Consider the following 22,457-nt stretch of genomic DNA (forward strand, 5'->3'; position numbering starts at 1 on the left):
TTCACAGTGTCTGTTACCATAGTAAATTCTTCAGTAAGGGATCTTGTCTGACTTGAAAACAATCTTTTCTGATCACAGAACTCTTATTGGCAGATACCAATAATGCAGAAGATAGTCTGACAAGTGCTGGTCTCGCTTCTTCCATATCTAGGGTCACCCTGCTGGGGTAGGGCAAGATAGGTGGTACCTTTGTGGACATTCCAGAAACTTCCCAGCCTGTGGGCCAACGAAACTCCCCTTGCCAACCTGACGACAGCCGAGTGGCAGCCTGACCAGGCTGGTTGGGAACAACTCTGCCACCGGACATCCTGAACTCACACGTGGGGCACCGGGCAAGGCAGCGCAAGGGTCAGGCTAGCTTCTGGAAGGTGTGTGCACTGGGGAGAGGCGGCAGCATGTCTGAGGATTAGCCGGCAGGCAGAGCGTGCAGGTTGCTGAATGTGATGCTGAAGAGTTGGGGGCTCATGTTAGGGGCGGTAGAGACCACTCTTGTGCAAACCAGGCCCTCTTTGCAAACCCATGGAGACAGCCCGCCTGGGACCCTTACCCCAGGAAGGATTCACACTGAGATCCCTTCCTGGGGCCCACAGGGGAGGCTTGTTCATCCTGAGTCCGTCAAAGTTGACTCTGAGGGGTAGATAGGGATGTTTTCTCATCTTGTCTCTGTCTTTTTCCAGGGCAGAGGGTGGAACTTCCTTTCTGAGGGAGGAGCCTACAGCATTTTATAGTGAGCTGTAGGCTGAGGACAGGGTACTTCCTAAAAAGCATGGTGACAGTTCCCTTTTCAAGCAATAGGATCCACCTCAGTTGACCTAAATTCCCATCAGAAGAATCAGAGCAGGAGCCCTGCTTCCTTGGGACCAGCCAGGCCCACGTTCATGACGCCACCTTTACCATCCCAATGCCAGGTTCCTCCTTGACTCTGTCGGATACTTACTTAACGCCCCTGCTTTGTCTTCCTCTAGGAGCTCGTGGGTGAAGTTTTCAGAGAAACGCTCAGTGAGGAGGAAGAGGAAGACTTTCGGCTAGAAGGTACCAGAATTCTTGCTCTCTTTCCAGGGTGCAGTGAGATGGGGATGGGGCCATCTGGTCTACCACATGCCCTGGGTACCCTCCAAGAAATCTGCAGACCAGACAGAGGACAGGACCCTGACTGTCGGTGGGGGTGGTAGGGTGAGAAGCAAGAGGGGAGTGAGTGTAGCCCTTCATGGGTCCAAGCCTGGAATGGAGCCAGGCTCCTGAGCCTTACATCCTGGTCTTGCTCTGTATTGGCTGGGGAAACTTGGGCAGGCTGTTTGAACTCAGCCTTCCTGTTGGGGGGGGGGGTGACTATAATGTAAGCACTACATAAAGTAGCTGTTCTATTTCCCCGTTTCTCTGTTCACATCACTCACTTGGGAGCACAAGCACGCATACAAACAGCCCCCCCGGCCCCTCCCCTCTCAGTCTGTAGCTCTTGCTCCTGCCTTTGTTCGAGGGGAGGCACCTGTTGTAGGAGGATGAGGACCTTGGAGCAGAGGGCCGGCTGGCCACTGGTGCCCTCACTTGACTTCGGGCAAGGCACGCCACCTTTCTAGAAGAGCCTTAGTTTCCACACTTACAGAGTGGGAATGAGAGCCTTCTCCCTGCTTGACTCCCTACGTTGGTACAAGCACAGATGGCATTGGAAAGCATTTGCTAAGTGGGATAGCATTTCCATTTTCTACTCAGAGAAGAGAATCACTGAACTGGGGAAGCCTTAGGATAGTAGGGACCTTGCTGTGGAGGTGAGGACAGGCAGCTCGCAAGAGAGCCAGGGGGCCAAGGATCTTGGGGAGGGGGGCAGGGGAATCTAGACCTTGGGGCCCCGTAGGGCCTTGAGAGGAGAGCAGACAGTGCCAAGAGTTTCTCAAGGGGAGCCTGGGCCAGACCTGAGGACTGTGGCCACATGCAGCCTGAGAGCTGTCGGCCCCAGGCCATGTGCCCTCGAAGAGGTTCCCCACGTGGCTTGTGTGCAAGTTACACTTTGAGAAGCATTGTTTTAAGAGATTCACTTGGCGGCCGAGGAGTTGGAGGCAGGCTGGGACTCAGGTATCTAGCAAACTTGGCTCCAATACGAGCAGGTCCTGAATCAAGGATTGGGGGGAGTCCCGCGGACAGAACTTCGTGCGGGCTGTGGGCCGTTTGCCTGAAGAGCTGGTGACCACACGCAGAGGCTCCGTGGGTCTGATTCTGTCACTCTTCTGGGCTCCCCCAGGCCTTGGCCGTCATCTTTGGCTCCGTGGAGAGATGCCAGGAGTTGGTGCTTTGAGATCTGGGGAGTCAGGGAAAGGTGGGAAGGATGTAAGCCCTGGGGATTGGAGTGACCCCAGACATTGATTCCGTGGGCTTCGGCTCTCATTCCAGTTGTGTATTCATTTCCCGCTCTTTCTCACAGTGACTCATTAGCAAGTTCATTCTCTCGTTCATCCGTCCCCCCACCTACTCCATCTGTCACCCATTCGCTACCCATCCAACCAGCCACCAGTCCACTTGTCTATCTGGTCCCTTCGTTCACCTATCCCTCACTCCTTACCGTCCCACAACCCACCCACCCACTGGCCGTGCCCCATCCATCCATCCATCCATCCATCCATCCATCCATGGTTCTCCCTACTCTCCTACCCCCCGTCCACCAGCCCACCTACTCTGAGTTATCACGCAGCCGCCCACGCTCCATCCTCTGCTCACGTGTTCATCTCCCATCATTCACCCCTTCCGCCATTGACCCATCCTCTAATCATTGTCTGTCTGTCTACCCATTATGTATTGAGCCCCTTGTTACTGCCCCAAAGGAGGCACTTCTCTGTCCTTCAAGGCTCCGTTTACAACCATGTAATTGATTTCAAATGAGATGTTTTTCTCTGCAAATAGACATGAAATGGCCTAGCCGTGGAATCCACTTCCCCCTGGAGGGGAGGGTTACTTTGTGCACTGTCTGCATTCAGAGCGTGAGTCCTCTTGTACCGAAGTAGAAGGACCACTGGCCGAGGAGCACCTAGACCGGGCTCCCCTCCCAGCTCTGGTAACAACCCGCTGTGGATCGCGGCCGGGTCCCCCCAGCTCTGCGCCCCCTTGCCCTCTGTCACATGATGAGTGGGGTCATGGAGCCGGACTCTGTGGGTGTGCAAAGGACGTGGGCTCCTTGTAGGGAGAAGGAAGCCCTGCGGCGGGGGGAGGGGAGCACTTACAAACACTGGCTGATGGATGCGGGATGAAGAGGAGGTGCCCGAGGGTCCCGGCTCCTGCCGGGGAAAGGGTATGAGGTTGGCGGCACTCGGTCTGACCCCACGGCCCCCTGGCTGCATGCTGGGCTCGAAGGGCAGCCCGAGCACCTTGCTAGTCCCTGGTGATGTCCGGGCACGTCGGTGCCACCACTCATGGGGGAGGGGGTCAGGAGCCACTCTCCTGCCTCAGTTTCCCAACTAGCGTTCAGACTAAGTTGTTGGTGGTCCAGCTTTTCGGCCTCTGTCTTCAAACAAAAGCTCACACAGAATCAGAGAACATAAAACAGATCAGGTCGCAGAGAGATGTGGTGGGTTGTGGCCAGTATGTCTTCTGTGAAAAGGGGCACGAAATAATGCTCTGTATTTCCTACTGTGTGAGTAGAGACCACGCGCGTATTACTGTGTAGCGGGAGGGCCCGACAGACAAAATAGGAGCTCCTCTTGGACTTGGAAAGAGGATAGTAAAACCAGAAAGAGCTCCTCAAGAGGACTGTAGTATTAACGGGGAAGAATGTTTTAACTTTCCCAAGAAGAGTGAATTGAAAGACTCGCAACAGAATTAAAAGTGAAAACGATGAGTAGAGGAGGCAGGAAGAGCGAGGCTGCTCTGGTTTGCACCTGGGCTGGCCTGCGAGGTTCTGACACTTCTGGGAGGGATGCTGGACCCATGACCATCTGTGGTTCCGTGGTCGCCCATGGTCCCGGCCACGGAGAAGCATCCACCTGGCCCCGGGGTGGGGGGCAGCGGCGCCCCTCTGTGCTACCGGCCAAGGGAGAGCACACCGAATCCTGAATCTCTTCTTTGTCTTCCTGTTGGCCAAGTTCATTGCCTCTTGGCGGGCTGGAGGGCTGTTTAAGGGAGAAAAAAGGCCATCTGAGGCGTGAAGATAAAAAGAAGTCTTTTAGCCATCCCAGGAGAGGCCGGCTTTCGCTCCTGCGTTGTTATGTAAAGCCGGCCCTAATCCAGCATCTTAACCGCCTTAACTGGCCAGCTGGGAGCTCGCGGGATGGCAGATTAAGTCTGGGCCTGGTGCGAGGGCTGCGGAGCTCCTTTTGAACTATGGAGAGAACAAAGTAAACATCAAAAGTCCCAAGCTCCGAGAGCTGGCTGGGCGTGGCAGGGGCGGGACACGTGGCTGGCTTTCCAGGGGAGAAGGGGAGAGGGACCCTCCCTCTGCTGACCCAGCAGGGGTCTGAGCACAGGGGAGGGCCACCCTCGCACTTCACTTGGGTCCCCACCTGGCTTCCCCATCTCGTCCTCGGTTGGTCGGTTGGGCCACACGACAGGTGGTGGCAGCCTGTGGCTTGTGGCCTGAGGTGCAAATTGGAACCACACCTGTTTGGCAGACCCACCTTACCCTGCATGGCCTCCCGGAAGCACTGTGTCCGGGCGTCCTCCCCACTCGGTGCAGCTTCGGCTCTGTGCCCTTGGGAAGGGAAAGACCTATAAATGGTTACAAGGCCTTCTCTCTGGGTCCCCTCTCTCCCTTCCGCCCAGGGACGTCCCCACCCCTCCCAGTGGCTTGACTTTTGGTCTCTGCGTACGGACCCCCAACACCATGTCTGTTTCCTGTCCTCTGACCTCCACGTGGGGCTGGAAGCAGGCACATTGCAGTCCACCTGGCATCTCTAGAACGCTGACTTGAACTCTAGAGGACTTGAAGGCCTCCCTCCAGGCCCCCAGGACTGCTGCAGGGCAGGCTTCCTTCCCCCCAGCCTGGGTTTGGCTTGACCAGACCTATGGGGGGAGGTGAGTGTATCCCTACTTCCCTGGTTAGAGTAGCTGGTCCTGCCAAGCAGGGCGGTGGTGTTGGGCCTGAGGCCCTGCGGGTCTGAGTAGCCCCACGGTGAGCTCAGGACCCATCTGACTCTGCATGGGCCCCGAAATTTGTCTCACCACTACCGCCTCTGAATCCGTGAGAGGCACCTTCCTACCTTTATTTGGGCCTTTTTCAGAATTTGCGAGTCAGACCCCGGATCCAGCCTGGCTTTAATCACCACTCTCTGGGCGACCTTGGGTGAATCGCTTCACGTCTCTGTTTTTCATTTTCCTTGTTGGGGGTAATCGGAGCCCTCCTGCAGGGCTCCCATGAAGACAGGGAGGTCGTTCATGCGAGCGCAGAGAACAGCCCTGGTCCGCAGAGTAAGTGCCCAGCGTATGTGAGCTCGCAGGAGTCTTATTGTTTCACGGGTCTCTTCTTGAAGAGGAGCCAACTGGTGTTTATAATTATTTACTAGTCCAGATCAAAGAAGACCTATTTTCAAAGCTTCTTTAATCCTATTAGAACCTCTCCTTCTCCTCCCAGGGCATGACATAGAGTCTGGCACGCTGTACGTGCTTAATAAATACTCACTGGAAGAATGAAGTCACTGAGTCAGGCAGTCCCCTCCCTCAGGCCACCCAGGCAGGTCCCACATACTCCCCCTCGGCCCCGGTCAGTTCGTCCCGGCCCCCGGGTGTGATATATCAACCCCTCATAGACCCGAGGAACCCTCGGGAAGCCCATTAGTCCCCCTTCATTTGTAGTTGGAAAACCGAGGCCCAGAGAGTGGACGTGACCGGTCCAAGGTCACACAGCAGACTGAGACCAGAACTCAGGCCTCTAACTCTTCCTCCTTGGGGAGAATTTGCTGAGCACCTGCAGGCAGGGTGTCACACGAGGGACGCGGGAAGGACCGTGCCAGTTTCTGGTAGTGGTGCTCGGCCCAAGAGGTAGAACCCAGTGAAGGGGAGAGGGTGGCGAGTCCTCTCTGAGGAGGTGACATGTCAGCTGAGATGTGGGTGCCAGGAAGGAGCCAGCCATGGGAGGACGTGAAGGGAGAGCAGACAGAAGGAGCCAGCAAGCAGAACCCCAAGGGGAAGGAACTTGGGGTTTAGGGAAGCACAAAAGGGAGACCTATGTGGCAGGAGGGGACACTGGGGGACAAGGGTGGGCCAGTCAGCAAGGGTGGGACCACACGCTTGGGTTTTATGCTGCTTTTTGAAGAGAAAGCATTGGAAAATTGTAGGCAAGGTGAGTGCCAGCTTCTGACTTCCATTTTAACAAGGTACTTGTGCCTTCTCGGAAGGATGGGCCGTGCAGGCGGGAGGAAGGAGGCCATGACAATGGGACATGATTCCAGTAGTGCGGGCGAGGGTGATGGTGTCGGCTTTGCATGGGGGCTGTGGGGCCGGAGAGAAATGGGGGTCCTGGTGGGGTAGGCGTGGGAGATGGGAGGTGGGGTGAGGGGGTGGATGAGGGAAAGAAAGGGATCCTAGGCCCCCAACCCGCCCCACCTTGAACTTCCAGCTTAAGGACCAAAAGCAAGGTTGGGGCCTCTTCTGAGGTGGGGGTTCGGGCAGGTGACAGGGAAGGCTGTTTCTTGGGGGCATGTCGGGTTCCCGATGGCTGTTGGACATCCAAGTAGAGATGCCAAGTAGACAGACAGTTGGACACTGCGTCTGGAGGTCAGGGAGCAGCTTGGGGGTGGGGCAAGCGAGAAAGAGAGAGAGGGAGAGAGGGAGGACTTTTAAGGACGTCTCCACAGAGGGCCCTGCATGTCTCCCGGGCACCGGTCAATCACTGGGGCTGGCCAGTGGTTCCCTGGAAGTCCTGGAGGAGGAGGAGATGACTGGGGAGCAGCGGGGACCCCCCCCCAACGGAGGGCAGGCGGGCCACACCCCGCTGGCTGCGGCTCTCAGTTCAGAGCCCATCCTCCTGTGAGTGTCAGCAAGGCCCAACTCCACTCGGCGGCAGTCCCCCCAGCAGCCCGGGGGACAGCAGCTTCTCTCGAGTCTGTTCTTCATAAAAGCTCAGCTGGAACAGTGGAAATTCTGACTTGTGTCAGATACCAAGGCAGCTTTAGTAGTTTCGAGTAGCTCGGGGTTAGATTTTAAAAGTTGAATTTCATCACATGTTTTAACTTGGGCGGGGAGGGAGGGAGAGTGGAAGGGACAGGGTATTTTTAGCCCAAAAAAGCTTTTTTCTCTCTCCTGCTCCCTCTCTGCCGGCATTCCCCCCTCCCTCCCCGAACAGATGTTTCGTTTCAACCCGATTCAAACCTCAAAGCAGAGTGGCTATCAACCTTATGCTCTGATGAGGGAAAAGGCTAGAATGCTATTTGTTGGAAGGTTTTTTCCTCCCTCCCTCCCTCCACTCCTTCCTTCTTTCCTCTTTTTTTCCTTTCCTTTTTCCCCTCAGTCACAACTCGTCCTTAAATAAAATCTCCCTACGATACAATGCAGCCTGGGGAGGCAAGATTGTGGAAGAAAAAAAACCCAGGCTGGCATGTCTGGTCTCAGGAAGGGGTAGACACCCACTGGTGGAAAGTGCCAGAAACTACCTTGGAGAATCCCGCCGCATTACGTCAATTCCTCTTTGGGTGGTGGTGGTTTTTGTCCTGATAAGCAGGGGCTCAGACTTCAGTCAGGATTCTTTGGGTTCTTTTGACCGTCAACCCAAACGCACTGAAGCTTTAGCTGACGATCTTGAAAAATGCTCGGGTGGATTTTGCCTAAAAAGGGCCAGCTGGATCCAGGAGTGCAAACCATGTCATACACACACACACACACACACACACACACACACACTCCCTCCCTCCCCCCCTTTTCCTCTGTCACCTCTCCCTCTGCCCCTGTGTTGGTCTCTCCCGCTCAGGTGGCAAAGGGTGGCCACCCAGCTCTGGGGGCTCCCATCCTGTGAGCTCAGCCCCCTCAGGTGAAAGAGAGCCCCCAAGCTCAATACTTTTTGCCAAAGTTTGGTTCTCACCGGGTGGATCTAGGTTGTACGGCACCGGAAGCTTGTCCAGTGTGGGGGTCGTCCTTAAGAAAAAGAATACACGATTCTCTTCTTTATTTTTTGCACGATTCTTTTATAACTTTGAGCCAGACGATAGATCTATCCTGCTAAACTTAAATAAATATATTTCCAACTCAGCCTTCCCTTAGCTCCATTCCAGAAATGCCTGTGTTCACTCTGACATTGCGAGACGCAAGAGGCTGCTTGGGAGTCAGAAAGGAAGGAGACAGTGGTCGTAACCAATTGAGGTGAAAATGCCTAAATGTGAAAGTATCGAAAGACCAAACGACCATGTGAGCACGTTGCCGGGGCCCGTGCAGGTGAGGGGCCCACGAGCTCAGCTTCACTGGTTTCAGGATGAACTGTACCTCAGTACCGACCTAGGAGCAGCCCCCAGGGGCTTTCAGGACAAAATGCCTCATGTCGGGGCGGGGTGCTGGGTGCATCCCCAATGCTGGAGTGGGCTCAGCCCTCCATAAAGGAGGGGTTGAGATGGGGGGGAGGGGCCCGCCGGAGGAAACCCAGATGCTATTCTCAGAAGGGGGACGATGGCTGCAGGACACACAGGAGCAGGTGTCAACTACTGGGTGACAGAGTGGGGAGACCAGTGGCTGGGGAATCAGGAAACGGCGATTTTCGTTCTTCTGTTTCTACACTTGTGGGTTCAAATCCTGCTTGTGCTACTGACTGTTGGCTTGTTTTGATGATGATGATGGTGATGGTGATGGCAATGACAGTGTCGATGCATCTAGGCTACGGTAGAAAGATCGAATTAACGGAGTAATGATGATAGTGGAGTAATACGGATGACTCACTGAGTGGGGAACCCTAACCTAGCCCCTGGGGGCTTGCAGGCACCTTCTCAGAGGTTGGAGGGCCTGGGCGGAAGACCTGAAGGAGCTTTCAAGCCAGGGCAAGTGTTCTTGGCAGGGATAACAGCGTGAGCGCACGGCTGGGTCCAAAACTAAAGAGCAGGTCAGTGGAGAGACTGGGCCGAAAGACAGCAGCAGGCGAATCATTTTCGGCAGGGAAATCTGTGGCCCCATCCATTTTGCTTCTTCAGGTTGCTTTCCTCTTTGGTAAGATGCAAACAGGAACCGACCCGGCCCGGTGCTCTTAACAGGCCCTAACAGAATAGCTCACGTACCCACTAACCTCACCAGCCTGCTGCCGGGCTCGTTGACGAGCAGACTGGCGCGTCTCTCGGACCCTCGCTCCCTCAGGAGAGCCTCGCGCAAATGATGCGAGAAACCATTTGGCCTGGAATGCACATATGATATCTTTCTCTTTTTACTGGCAGCAGATTGACCCGCCTAATTATATTTGGCATAGGCTAATATTAAAATTCATCTGCATTCCCTCCAACAGCTGCTGGTGGGGGGCTGGGGAGTCAGAAACATCCTGGCGAGCCACCCCGAGACTAAAATATTTGCAGCAGATAATCTGCACGCGGACAATTGAGAAGGGCCTGTGGAGACGTTAGGGTGGGTGTCCAAACTCCAGCAAGGAAGCTCTGGCTTGTGTTAGATCTTACGTCATAGCAACTGAGAAGAACGTGGCAGGTAACCGGGCAGAGAGAACCACCCGTCTGAGTGTTAAGCATTTCTGGTCTCTGGTGGGGGCGGGGAGGGGGGGCTGGTAATTGTCATAATGAGATCTCAAATTTGTCCCTGCTTCCTAAATTTATTATCAACCAGGCCTCTCTGGATTGTGTTAAAATAAGCCGGTGTTTGCTCGGATCCTCCAGGGTTTGGATTTTAGCCTAAGTATGGGATTCAGAAACAGACCTACCTCTTTCAAGCACCCGCTTTCTCACGCCGGTTCCCGATCTCAGTCAAGCTGGAATTGATGGTGTGTTTTTTATACGGCCTTCCTTGTGTCTGCCTCTGGGGTTTGGTGCCACTTAGCATGCTGGCGTGGATTGGCTGCCCTGTGCGTGTGCTGTGGGCATCCCAGGGGCACTAGGCGGCAGGACCCCGGCTCCCACGAGACTTGCAGTCTGGCCGCCAGGATGTGGCAGGCTCCTGGGAAGGACTCGGAAGATCCCAGATCAGACTGGGCAGAATGAAGTGCTGGGCCGGATGGGGCGAGACCAAACTCTGCTCGCCACAAATGCATTCGTGCCAAGTAAAGAAAAGAGTTTCCAATCCCCCCCACCCCCGCCTCCAGACAACTTTCGGCCATCTGTCCAAAAAATATCACTGGCAATATACAAGAGTGTGAGGTCCAGTCTGTGAATGGCGCCCCCTAGAGTTGTATAGTGCACAACCGGCTTCTCAGCTGACCCTAAGCCCGCCCCCCCAGGAAAGAGCCCTGAGGTGCTGGTCCTGCCTGGGTGCCAGGGAGGGTGGGGCTGCGGGAGGGCAGATCTGTTTTATTTTGTAGCCCTCTTCTCACCCTGTTTGGGTGGTGCCAGCTGTCAGCAGCTTCTGGCTGGGTGGGCTGTGCCATCCTGCTGTCTGGGTCACTGCTATTTGCCAGGCTAAACAGGCTCGAGGAAGTGACCGGGGCTCTCCCAGCATGCGGTCCCAAATGAGCTGTTGATGTCTCCCATCGGGACTGTGGGTGCGCGGTGAGGGCTGGGAGTCTAGACCCCATGATCACCCCCAACATCCATCCCGACCATCCCCACGCGGGTCTTTCCTCGCTCGCTGGTGCTCCTCTGTACTCTCCTCTTTCCCTCTCTTCCTCCCCAGCCCCCTCTTCTTTTTAAACTGGGGGAGGGACAGGGAAGAGACTGTCTTTGATCTCAGTGGAGGAAAAAAGTCTGTTCTGTTCAGGCTTTTGGCTAACACAACAAACAGTGTTTAAAATTTAACTTTGCTTAATTAATTAGTAATTCTGTTTAATGCTGTCTGATCTCCCTCCAAAAGGTATTTTGAAGCTTGAGAAGGGAACATCAAAGGGAGCCGGGTGAAGATGGTCAAGTAATGCATTTAATCTGGCAGTTGCTGGGGGTGGAGAGATGCCAGGTTGGGAGCTAATGTGGGAGAGAGCCATCATCTGGTAAACACAGCCAGCAGGCTCCTCGCAGCCATGGCGTGAGGAGGGACAGGGAGCAGTTTCCAAAGAGAAGGAGCTCCGCACACCACCCCCAGACTCGTCTGAGCTGAGAATTGGTTTGAAGAAATCAGAGTTGACATTTTCTTTCGTCCATGCCTACTGTGTATGGTTGGGCAGGTTGTGTACTGCACAAGAGTTTCCAGTTAAGCAGGTGAGCAGCAGGTGAAATCCAGCCTGCAACCTGCTTATCAGGGTACCCTGGTAGGAAGGGTACCTAAGTGTAGTTCACAAACTTTTCTATAAAGGACCAGGAGAGTACAACTTTTAGGCTTTGCAGGCCATATAGGCCCTGTTGTGATTACTGAACTTTGCCATCGCAGAGTGAAGCGGCCATACACAGTGCATATGAACGTGACTGTGTCCCAATAAAACTTTATTTACAAAAACAGGCGGTGGGTGGGCTGGGTTTGACTCACAGGGCATAGCTTACCAGCCTCTGCTCTAAGTCATCTAAAGGTACGTCACAGGCAATGATATGAACGCAGGATATAAACCCAGAACGCGAGTCTTGGAACTCGAAGGCTTTGCTTTCCTCCTTTCTCCATCCCTTCCCTTCCTTTTTCTACCCTTCCTCCAGCTTTCCTTTCTTCTTTCAAATTAGCAGTATCTCCTGTTGTTACTGTGAGTGATTAAAGAATGATCGGAGTCCCTCTGAAATTATGCCCCCCTGAAGATCATCTCTGGGGGAAAACAATCTCTGGTATGAGCAGGAGTAGGAGAGAGAGAATGGGCTCAGAATCCGGCACCAAACCCCATCCCGATAAAAATGCCATGGTCTTTGCTGGTTGGCAGGACCGTGACAGCCCGAAGCGAGCACCTTTTACGCTCCTTGTGCCCACGAGCCCAGCGATGGATGGATGGAGGTGGCTCGGGCTGCACAGGGGTGGCGGGGCTGGCTGCTGGTTGGTGTTTGGTTTGAGAGGTTCACATGTGGGTGTAGAAGCAGAGCCCCGAGTCCCAGCCCCTGCCTCTGCCACTGGAGTCTGCTAGGCTTTCTGATCAGCTCTGGCACCCCCTCGGCCCATTGGGCCGGGACAGGGACAGGGTGAAGGGCCTTCTTCGGTGGGGGCAGAGGGCGCCGACTGTCCTTGTTCCTGGCCCGCAGGGCTCCGGGGCAGGATAGCTCCTGGTCCTGCGACCCATCGGTGGCCAGTCCTGTGGGTGTCCGGGAGGTTTTCTGAGCTGGGATGGGATGAGGGACCCCTTGGTGATGAGAAGGCAATCCAGACCACGCTGGTCTTTAGAGAAGACACAGGAAGAGCGTGAGCTCTTCAAGGGGGGTGCGTTCCACCCCCGTGGGTGAGGAGGAAGGAGGGGAGGCGGGGAGGGCCTGCGTGTGAGGAGGGGTGCCCCAGAGAAGGAGGGAGAAGGGACAGAGTTTTCTTTCCTTTGGATTTTATCAAGTGGAACTTAAAAGGCAAGGTTGAACCTGAAGCTGGTTTTCTGATAACTTTGAACTTGAAGTTTGGTTTCGATAAGCCTGGCTGGCTTACATCTCCAGCCAGGACCTCTGCGGAGGGAGGCTGCAGCTTTGAAGATGGAGCTGGGCTTTGTTTTCCTCTCTTCTCTCCCCCCATGCCCCGCAGGGGGGCTGAAGAGAGGATGTTGCCAGCCAGAAGGGCACCATGGTTTGTCCAGTGGGGCGGTTTTGGGGGTGAGGGGGATCACCCGGATCTGGGCTGTCCGCTGGGACCATGGCTCCCCTCCGTCTTTGGCAAAGCCAGCTTTTATGGAGCACCTATTGCATACAGACCACTGTGCTACGGAGGCACGTGCCTCGTTGCCTCCCCCCACCCCAACCACCCTGTGGGGAAGAAACCATTTCATCCCCATTCTCCACATGGGGAGCCCAAGATCCAGACAAGTCCAGCGCCTTTGCCGAAGCTGCCCGGGCCAGTCAGTAGCAGGGGCAGGATATGGACCCAGGATACCAGTGCTCTCAACCAGGACGGTCCCACTGAGCTCAGCTGCACCCCCCGGAGATGCTGGGGGCTGGCAATGGAGAGAGACCCCGCTCCCTGACTCGCTCTGACAAGCTGCCTTCTAAATGGGGGCGGCCGGGGTGCCTCGTGCTTCGTAGCCTGGGAGAAGCACTTTGCCTTGCACCCCATCTCATGCCACGATGGCGGCTGCTCTGGCCCAGCAGGAGACCGGCAGATTGGGGGGTGGGGGGGATCAGGGTGGCCCAGGCTGTGTGCTCGGCTGTCCTTGGGTCACCGACTAACTGCCCACTTGACTGCCCAGGACTCAGCAGTGCACGGACTGGCCTGGCCACGGCGCTGTTGGCTTTGGAAGAGCAGGGAGGGCAGGGCCTGGTTTTTTTTTTTTTGACAGAGACAGACAGCCAGCAAGAGGGAACCCAAGCAGGGGGAGTGGGAGAGGAAGAAGCAGGCTTCCAGCAGAGGAGCCTGATGTGGGGCTCGATCCCAGAACGCCAGGATCACGCCCTGAGCCGAAGGCAGACACCTAACGACTGCGCCACCCAGGCACCCCAGGGCCTGGTTTTATCCACTAGAGCAGAAGCCATCCGTGTCAGTCACCTCCCCCCACCGCCGTCAAGCCCCCCCCCGCCCCGAGGCCTCTGAGGAGCTAGATCTCCTTTTAGGTTTGTCCTTATCGGCCTCACTCTGCGAAAGCACCACGAGGGAGCTGGGGGCTGTGACTGAGGCAGGGTCTCCTGCTGGATCGCTGCCAGCTCTAGGGACTTGTTGCCTGGTTGTGGGGGCATCGCAGGCCGGCCCCCCCGCATCCCTCTGGGTGTACCTGGAGTGAAGAGAAAGATGGGGGCACTCAGGCCCAGTTGGGAGGGGAGCTGTGGATGGAGTCAGGTCAGTCTGTTGCCGCCGTGGCCTTCCTGTCCCCGCCCGTCTGGACGGGTGACCAAAGCACCCTTATCTTCAGCTCCTCCCTCCCTGTCCTGTTAGCCATCCCAGGCTGCCTCTGTTTGAGATGATGCTTTCACGTCCTTTTGCATGCCCAAAGCCTCCGTTTTGAGAAAACTTAGCTACCGACTGTGCCGATTCCTGAGAGACTGAGCGGGGAGGGGACATCATTCCTTTGACTGTAACTACTAGCAGCCTCCAGGACCCTGCGTGCTGGCCCTGGGCCCTTGGCCTTTTCAGTCCCAGCTCTTTGAATCCACACGAGGATCCCGTGGGGAGGGGACTGTCCGGATCCCTGTTGGAGAGCTGGGGAAACGAGTCGGGAGGTCTGGAGAAGTTGCACCGCTCGCCCTGGGTCACACATAGTGTCTGGAGGACCCGAGCAGGGACTAAGGCTGCTTCTCAGGCCGCCTGAGGGAGGCCCCCTGCCTCCTGCTTCTCTCAGTCTTCCTGACCACTCACCAGAGTGCCGTTCACTGGGCCCACGAGGCGGCATCTTTGAGGAGGCCAGAATGTCAGCAGGGAAGGCAGTGAGACTGTGTGGACAGTGGCCACACTCCACGAGCTCCCTGTCTGCCTGCCTCTGGTCTGAGGGCCCTGGCTGGCCACAGGCTGCTTATCTGGGCTCTATAGTTGGGGCAGAGAATGGTGGCCTTGAGGCACCCTGGGGTCATCTGAGTGGCCAGCACGGGGTTGGGGTGGGGGTCTCCCCTCGGGCAGCCGTGGACATTACCAGAGGCCAGAGAGCAAAGGGATTTTGACTATAGCACACGGGCAGGGCAGGAAAGGGCCCAGCACCCTGGCGCTCCTCCTCACGGTCCCCAGAACAAAGCCCCAGTGGGGGCGGTGGCCCGGAGGCCCAGCTGGGGACCATCCTCACGCTGTCTCACTTGCCCTCCCCACAGTGGCCCTGCCTCCCGAGAAGACAGACGGGGTGGCCAGCGGAGATGAGAAGAGGAGGGAGAAGGCGAGCGAATCTTGCCCGGGCTCCAAGAAACAGCTGAAGTTTGAAGTAAGTTCCCTGTCCTGGTGCTGGGCTCTGGAGAGAAGGGTTTCTGTCCTCTCGGAGGTGCTTTTCGAGGAGGGAAGCTGAGGCCTGTCCAGATGCAAAGGCCTTTCACCTCCTGTGTGAACAGCTGTCCTTTGTGGGAGGTTTGTCCCGCCACGTCGGGGGCTGCCCCAGCTCCACACAGGCCCTGAGGACTGAGCACCGCCATCCCACTGGGCTGTGGCCCGGCAGTCTGGGGGCGGACGTGAGGGGGACCGTGGGGCCTGGCCCTGGCCCTGGCATTACTGTACTAGGTGACTGCCTTCCCCTCTGGGCTCGGTTTCCTCGTTAGCTGAAGAAGTCATTCCGACTCCTGGGGCTGTTCTGGGGAACATGTGGGGGCTCTCGGGTAGGCTGGATGCCAGGAGGCAGGAGGCCTTAGGCAGGTCCCCTACCCTATCTGGGACTCAGTTTCCCCATGTGGTCAACAACTAAAGGAACACGCCCCCCTAAAGCTTGCAGTCTGTCTGTCCTGCCCCGTCCCAAACAGTACGTTACGCTCTTCTGTGGACCAAGCAGGGCGGGTGCTGGAGAGCGGAAGCCGGACCTGTCGGCGTGGAGCTGACCGGCTTCTCTCTGCCCTCCCTTCTCCTCCCTTCCTCCTCTGCTTCCCTCCCTGAGACCACTAGGGCATAGCTCTGGAGCCGGCAGGCTGGGGTTCACATCCTAGCTCTGCCACTGCCCCACTGGCCTCCCCTGGGACATGGGGGTAGTTTCCGTCTATGTTACTGGGGTGTTGTTGTGAGCCTGGGAAGGTAACGCACCTAACATGCTTAAAGGGTGGCGCTATCATGTCAGCGCTTTCCTTCTTCCTTCCAGCCAAGCTTGAGTGACACCTGCGGGGTACTGGGGGACCCCACAGTGAATTGGGCAGGGCTCCTGCCTTCCCGGAGCACAGTGCGGCGAGGGGGACAGGACGGTGACCCAGACCTGGACACTGCACAGTCAGGGATGTGACGGGGGTCCGGAAGCTCACGGAGGGGGTGGCCGCCTCGGTCAGGCTGGAGGTGAGGACACAGAGCCTCTGGGTTAAGGAGAGCACTTTCAGCCGAGGGAATGGCAGGAGCAAAGGCCCAGAGGCCTGTCCGTGCCGCAAGCCGCGTGGGAAGGCGCTGCGTCATATTGTGCAGTGATGGCAGGTGCTGCGGGGAGATGACTGGGACAGGGTGTGAGGTGGCTCACAGTGGCCCTAAATGCAGGACTGGGGGGCGGGCAGCATCCAGCTGGGGAGCTGGGGTGGCTAGCTTCTTCCCAGAGCCCACCGGAGTGCCTGCGTGTCTTCTGGGGTGGTCGAGGGGGTTGAGGGCCGAGGGCCGAGGGCAGCAGCAGAGGGAAGGCTCACACCTAGATGTCTCACTTCCCTGGGGAGCCCAGGTGGCGGTGGTTGGGGAGGGGGACAAAAGACATATATGACAGAAGTTGGGGGGAATAGTTACTGAACCCCGAGCTGTCTTTGGAGCGGTGCAGAAGGGCCAGGGAAGAGGAATCAGATAAATGCTGTGTGTGCGAGTGTGTGTGTGCGTGTGTGTGTGCGCGTGTGGGCATGTGTGCGGGGCGAGCGCTGAGCTACATGAAACGGTGCCTCGCAGAGCAGAGCGGGCACTTGGCAGGTATCAGACGGGCATGTCACAACTGAGGGAAGGCTGGCTTTGAACTCCGCGTGGGCCGCCCGAGGACTGCTGGAGGGAACTGGCTTCGAGCTGCAGAGGCTGGGGGCAGGGACGCCGCGCTCGGGCACTCGTCCCTGTCAGCGTTCAGAGGCTGGGTATCCCCCCTCTCTGGGAGGCTGAGTCTGTCCTCCTGCAAAAGGAGAGGGCAGCTGAATGGCCTGGGAGCATCTTTGCTTGTTTTCATAAAATCTTGTGAACCTCTTTGCCAAAACAGCCAGCCTTTCTCGAGCTTTCTATCTGGTGTTCGGCTGGCTCCTGCATACGCACTGCCAGGGACAGAGCTCATCACGTCCCAGCTTGGGTGCCTGTGGTTAGACACGTCGGGTCCTGTGAGCGGTGATAATGAAGTGGTTGTTAACATTTCGTACATCATATGTTAACGTTACAGCAAAGACAATGGCAGCCACTGTCATTAATTGGACTTCTCTAGGTGCCAAACAGTTCCACGCTTTTTCCAGGTGCCCCATTGCAGAGCCTGAGGCAAGGACTTGGCAGGTGATCCCAGGGAGCAGCAAAGGAGGGAAGCCAGTACCTGTGGGTGAATGGGTGGATCCGCGCCAGGGCAGCTGGGGCTCAGTCCTGCCGCCCCCCCCCCCCCCCGGAGAGCCATGCAGAGTGCCTCAGGCTGCCCCGGGCATTCAGGCCCCAGCTCTTTAGGTCTTCGGCAGACACAGAAGCTGGCCGCTTGAGGTGGGAGGTCGGGAGCTGTCCACCACAGCTGCCCAGGAACGCTGAGGGGATGTGGGGTGCTCCCAGCAGCCTTGTGAGATCCGTACTGGCCTTTCCCATAATTTACAGGAGGGGAAACTGAGGTACAGAGAAGCCACGCCCAGGGTCACACAGCCGCGGAGGGCCACGTACTGGCTGCCACCGGGGCTGAGCTGGAGCTTTACCTTTTAATGCTCGCTCACCCTCTTCTGCCTTCCAGGTCGGGGGGCCACCCTGGGTGTCCTGCCGTAGCTTCCTATTACGGGTCCCTGTGTCTTCCAGTAACGTCTGTCCCTTGGTCCGAGTTCAGTCTCCCTGAGGCCCTGGAGCTTCCTCTCAGACCCCCAGCTCACACCCCCCGGTGTTTCCTTTGCCTTCAAAGACCCAGAGGCTGTCTGGCACCCCCACAGGCCTCTCTCCCTGGGCCAGACCTCCCCTGCCCGCCTGGCCTCCCCACCCGGCCCCTCACGTCTTGGTCGTTGTGCTCTTCCTTCACGCAAGGTCTGAGGAGGGCCGTGGGGAGGTGGCAGCCCCGTGACCTGGCCTCGGGGTACTCCAGCCATGCCCGTGGGTTGTCTGTCTGTGTCCAGGAGTTGCAGTGTGACGTGTCAGTGGAAGAGGACAGCCGGCAGGAGTGGACCTTCACCCTGTACGACTTCGACAACAATGGCAAGGTCACCCGTGAGGTGAGTGCACCTGCCGGGCCTGCTGCCCTGGCCACACCCTCGGGCACTCCTGCCCCTCCCCCTTCTCCAGGGCGCCCTGCCAGGCGGTGGGGAGGTGTGGGGAGGGGATCGAGGCTGCTGGAGCTTCAGGGAGACCTGGAGGGGTGTCCCAGAGCTGCCCAGTGAGTGGGCAGCAGGGACAGAGGAAGGGGGAGCCGGGCTCCCCTGCACTCAGCCTAGGCACTGCTCCCACTGGGGAAGGGGAAGGGTGAGATGCAGTCTGAGGGCTCCCCGGAGGAGGAGAACCCTGAGTCCCAACAGAGTCCTGTCCTGCCTCTTCCTCTCTGGAGTCCGAGAGCTCTGGCTAGGGCAGGGGTTGCGACCATCCCAGGCTGCTACCCAACTCAGCCAGTGTGCCCAGGAGCTGGGGCCAGGTGGGCATACAGAGGCCAGGCAGGGCCTCCTTCCGCCGAGGAAGGAATGAGCACCCCCAGCCCCGAGAGCTCTGTGCCTGGCCTGCTCACGGGCCCGTTCTTTGCCTCCCTCCTCCCTCTGAACGCCGGCGTCTCTCCCCTCAGGGCTCCTGCCGCACCTCTTTCCTCCCTGTGCACCTCTCACCCTTCTTCCGTGCCTCTGTCTGGATACTGAGCACCCTCTGTGGGCATCTGCTGTGCCCTAGGTGTGGGGACAAGGGGACAAACAGTGCAGACATGGCTCCCGGCCCGTGGTTCTGACAGCTGCTGAGGGAGGCCCACCCCAAACAATTACAGGACAGTCCTGAGGTGTGACGGGGTTGGTGAAGGAGATAAACAGTGTGACAGAGAGGGGCCCATGTGTCTAGGAAACCTCCTGGGGGAGGCGTCGCGGAGCCGAGCGAGCATGGCCTGCAGAGCTGGGGGAGAGAGGCCCGGCAGGTGCAGAGCGGGAGTGCTTGGGGTGTTTAAGGTGCCAGACGAGACTGTGTGGTGGGTGCCCACCAGGACACCGGGCTGTGGCCCGAGCTGGCAGGGCAGGCCCTGGCTTGGGTTCCTGGGGCTCAGGGAAGCCCCTGGTGGGTGGTTGAAGCAGGGCCATGACCTGGTCTGAGCTACTGCAGTGTCTGCCTTCCTCTTACCCTGGGCCTGGGTGCCACCCCTTCTGCCTCCTCGTGGCTTTCCCCGCCGTCCCTCTGGGGCATCGTCTCCCTCCCCAGGAGGCGCTGGCTTTCAGATGTGTGACCTGCTCTGAGAGCAGCATGGCTGGCTCCACGCCCACCTCACGTCCAGCTCACAGGGGCACCCGGGGTGTCCCCAGAGAAGCTTTGCTGTCTTCTCTCCCTGCTTGGTTCAGGGCTACAGGTTTTCTTTTCTGTGACTGGTGCAGGAGAAGCTGCCAGAAGGAACACCTGGGTGAACAAAGGGCATCTCTTCCTTAGGCCGTGGCTTAAGGAATGTTCCAACAGGGTGGGAGAAGAAGCTGGGAGGGACTTTCAATCACTCAGGACTCTTGGGGATGTAAGTGACAGAACCCCAGCAAACTGCTATTGGTTTAAAAAAAAAACAAAAACGGAGTATATGGTGGTCCAGGGCACTGACTTCAGGCGCGGCTGGATCCAGAGGCTTGGTGCCTTCAGGACTAGCTACTTGCAGTGGCTTGGTTTCATCTGCGATCCTTCGTTGTCTGGCAGCCTTTCCCCTGGCCAGTAGCAAGGTGATGGTTGACATTTTCCCTCTATCTGGGACTCTCAGCAACCCTCCCAATTCAGAAGTTCCAGACCTAAATCTCACTGGCTCTGACCACCTCACATGAGTGTCCCTGACCCAGTCATTTTTGCCATGGGTTTGCGATGGCTTGAGATGGCCTACTCTGGGTCGTGGAGCCGGGGGAAGTTACTGGATACATGAGCCACAAAGACTGAAAGTGAGAGGGGGCGTGTAGTCGGCTCACAAAGTAAAATCAACATACTGTTATTAGGGGGCAGGGGAATGGGTTCTGGGCAGGCAAAGCCCCAAGAGGAGCCTGGGTACTTGGGAAGCAGTGGAAACCCTTCTTGGTTGGAGACCCTGGGGAGGCCGGGGGATGGTTTAGGTGAACCCCTGTCTCCCTCCAGCTGTGATGCTTTGTGCGAGGGGTTATGGTTTTTCTGGAGTGAGCACCGCCGTTCCCCCCCATCCTGTTTGGGAATGGCAGCTGCGGTGTAATTATCTTCACAGGGGAACACATTGCAGTCTGGAAGCTTGGGTAACTGAGCTGAAAGGCGGTGGCCCCAGCCGTCTGTCCGGGCCACGCAGGCAGCCGGGCTGGGCTTCTCGGGGGTGCGGTGGCATTGTCCTCTCTTCAGACTCGTGTGGCAGCGAAGACCACGCTGGCCCTGCTAGCCGCAGCCTTCATTCCTTGCTGGTTTGGAAATGCTGACCATAAGAGGGTTGACCCCCACCTCGGAGGCCTTGCAGAAACCCGCGGGCAGATGCTGCAGTCTGGCTCTGCGTCTTGCTTTTCTTTACCCTCAGTAACGAGAGGAAGAGCAGGGAAGTGAGGGCTCACGAGGAGGCTGCCCCAGCCCGGGCTAGAGAAGGCCATCCTTGGATCGTGTCTTCCTCCTGCTGAGAAGCGAGGAGGCTGGCTTCCAGTCCAGGGAGAACCCAGCCTCGTGTTTCCCCTTGCTCTATTTTTAGCCCCAAGGCCACTCCTCAAAGCTGACTATAAATACTGGTCCCCTCCATGCTCGCTGGCTGCCTGCGGGCATGTTTCTGTGCGCTGGGGCAGACAGGCTCCCACCTCATGGCAGCTACAGCCCAGAGCTGGCGTCTGGGCTCGCTTCCCAACTCAGAAGAAAGTACGTGTTCATTTGTGCAATAAATATTCACAGGCCCACTTCTGTGTGCTGGGCCCCATGCAGGCAAGAGTCGATTTTTCGGCTGGGATCACTAGAGCATGGCGTGCAGTCACTGTCCCCCACCCCCGGCGTGGGATAGGACACTTGGGGATGATGTTGGTGGCCCTCACTTTCCTCATCTGGAAAATGGAGATACTGGCACCTTCCTGCAAGGGCTTCCTAAGATGGGAAGAAGAGGGGGCAAATGTGGGTGTGCAGAGCAGCTCAGGGGAAGAAGTGGGGAGAAGAGGAGTCCTCTGCGGGCCTGACCGCAGGAGCTGAGACTGCGGAGTGAGCCAGCGAGCCTGGGTCTCAAACTGGCAGCCTTCACAATCCCCACGTAGCCCTGAGATGTGCGGGCCCAGCCTTCCAGAAGGTTTTGTTAAAAATTAAGTTATCACAGGCAACCGAAATAAAAATAGATGAATTGACTACATCAAAATTCAAAACTAATGTGCATCAAAGGACACAGCAGAGTGGAAGGCAACCTGCAGAATGGGAGAAAATATTTGCACATCACGTTTCTGATAGAAGATTAATATACAGAATATAAAAAGAACTGCACCCTCCACAACAGGAAAACAAGCAGCCCAATTATATTTGGGCAAAGAACTTGATCATTTCTCCAAAGAAGATATACAAATGCATGGCCAATAGGCCCATGAAAGGGGGCTCAACATCACTCATCATTAGGAGATGCGGATCAAAACCCCGCTGGAATCCCACCTGACATGTGTTAAGTGGCTACTAAAAAAAAAAACCCAACAACAACCAAACACCCAAACAGACCGACAACGACGAGTGTCCCTGAGGAAGTGGCCACATCAGAACCCTTGTGCGTTCTGGGCGGGCATGTCAGATGGCGTGGCTGCTGGGACGACAGCATGAGCGTCCTCGGAAAGCTAGATGCAGAAGTCCCATGTGACCCAGCAAGTGCACTTCTGAGTCTCTACAGCGCAAAGCAGGGTCTCAGGGAGACAGTTGTACCCCCACGCCCACAGCAGCATATTACCCAAGAGCCAGAAGGCAGAAGCCCCGCAAGTGTCCGTCCCCAGGGGAGAAGATAAACAAATATAATGCAGCCTTAAAAAGAAAGGAAATCCTACCAGGAGCCAGAACACAAATTCAGATGGACCTCCGGGACCTCGCGCTAAGGGCAACAGACCAGTCACAAAAAGGCCAATACCGTGTGATTTCCCCTTCTATGAGGTCCCCGGAATAGTCAGATTTAGAGAGTCAGAAGGTGGAATGGTGGTGGCCAGGGGCTGGGGAGTTGGGGAAATGGGGAGCTGACAAAAACTAAATGAGTTTCCAGTATCAGAGATTCTGAAGATTTAGCAGAAGATTCTGGATTTCCGGGATGACCCTTCCTTAGCCTGCGTTGCCACGGGGCAGGTCAGTGGAGCTGAGTGGGTGCCACCTCTGTGGGCTCCCCTCTCCGGGTTGCTCATCCGTGTACCTGCCTGGCCACGGCAGTGCTTGGTGTCACTTCTGTCACCTCTGTCCGAATGGCTTACGGGTGGGGAATAAAGTGAGGGATGAGT

The 22,457-nt window shown here is 56.9% G+C and overlaps 1 protein-coding gene across 1 annotated transcript in view; it reads left to right on the forward strand.

The window, feature by feature from the left end:
- Positions 1-22,457, forward strand: part of NKD1 (NKD inhibitor of WNT signaling pathway 1) — an 81,667-nt gene that overhangs the window by 53,803 nt on the left and 5,407 nt on the right. The window contains exons 4-6 of the mRNA XM_026494737.4: positions 966-1,032; positions 14,874-14,980; positions 17,985-18,080. Coding sequence (XP_026350522.1) covers positions 966-1,032; positions 14,874-14,980; positions 17,985-18,080 — 270 coding nt within the window. The remainder of the gene's footprint in view (positions 1-965; positions 1,033-14,873; positions 14,981-17,984; positions 18,081-22,457) is intronic.

This window comes from Ursus arctos, unplaced genomic scaffold (genome assembly GCF_023065955.2).
Source record: "Ursus arctos isolate Adak ecotype North America unplaced genomic scaffold, UrsArc2.0 scaffold_19, whole genome shotgun sequence".
Lineage (NCBI taxonomy): Eukaryota > Metazoa > Chordata > Mammalia > Carnivora > Ursidae > Ursus > Ursus arctos.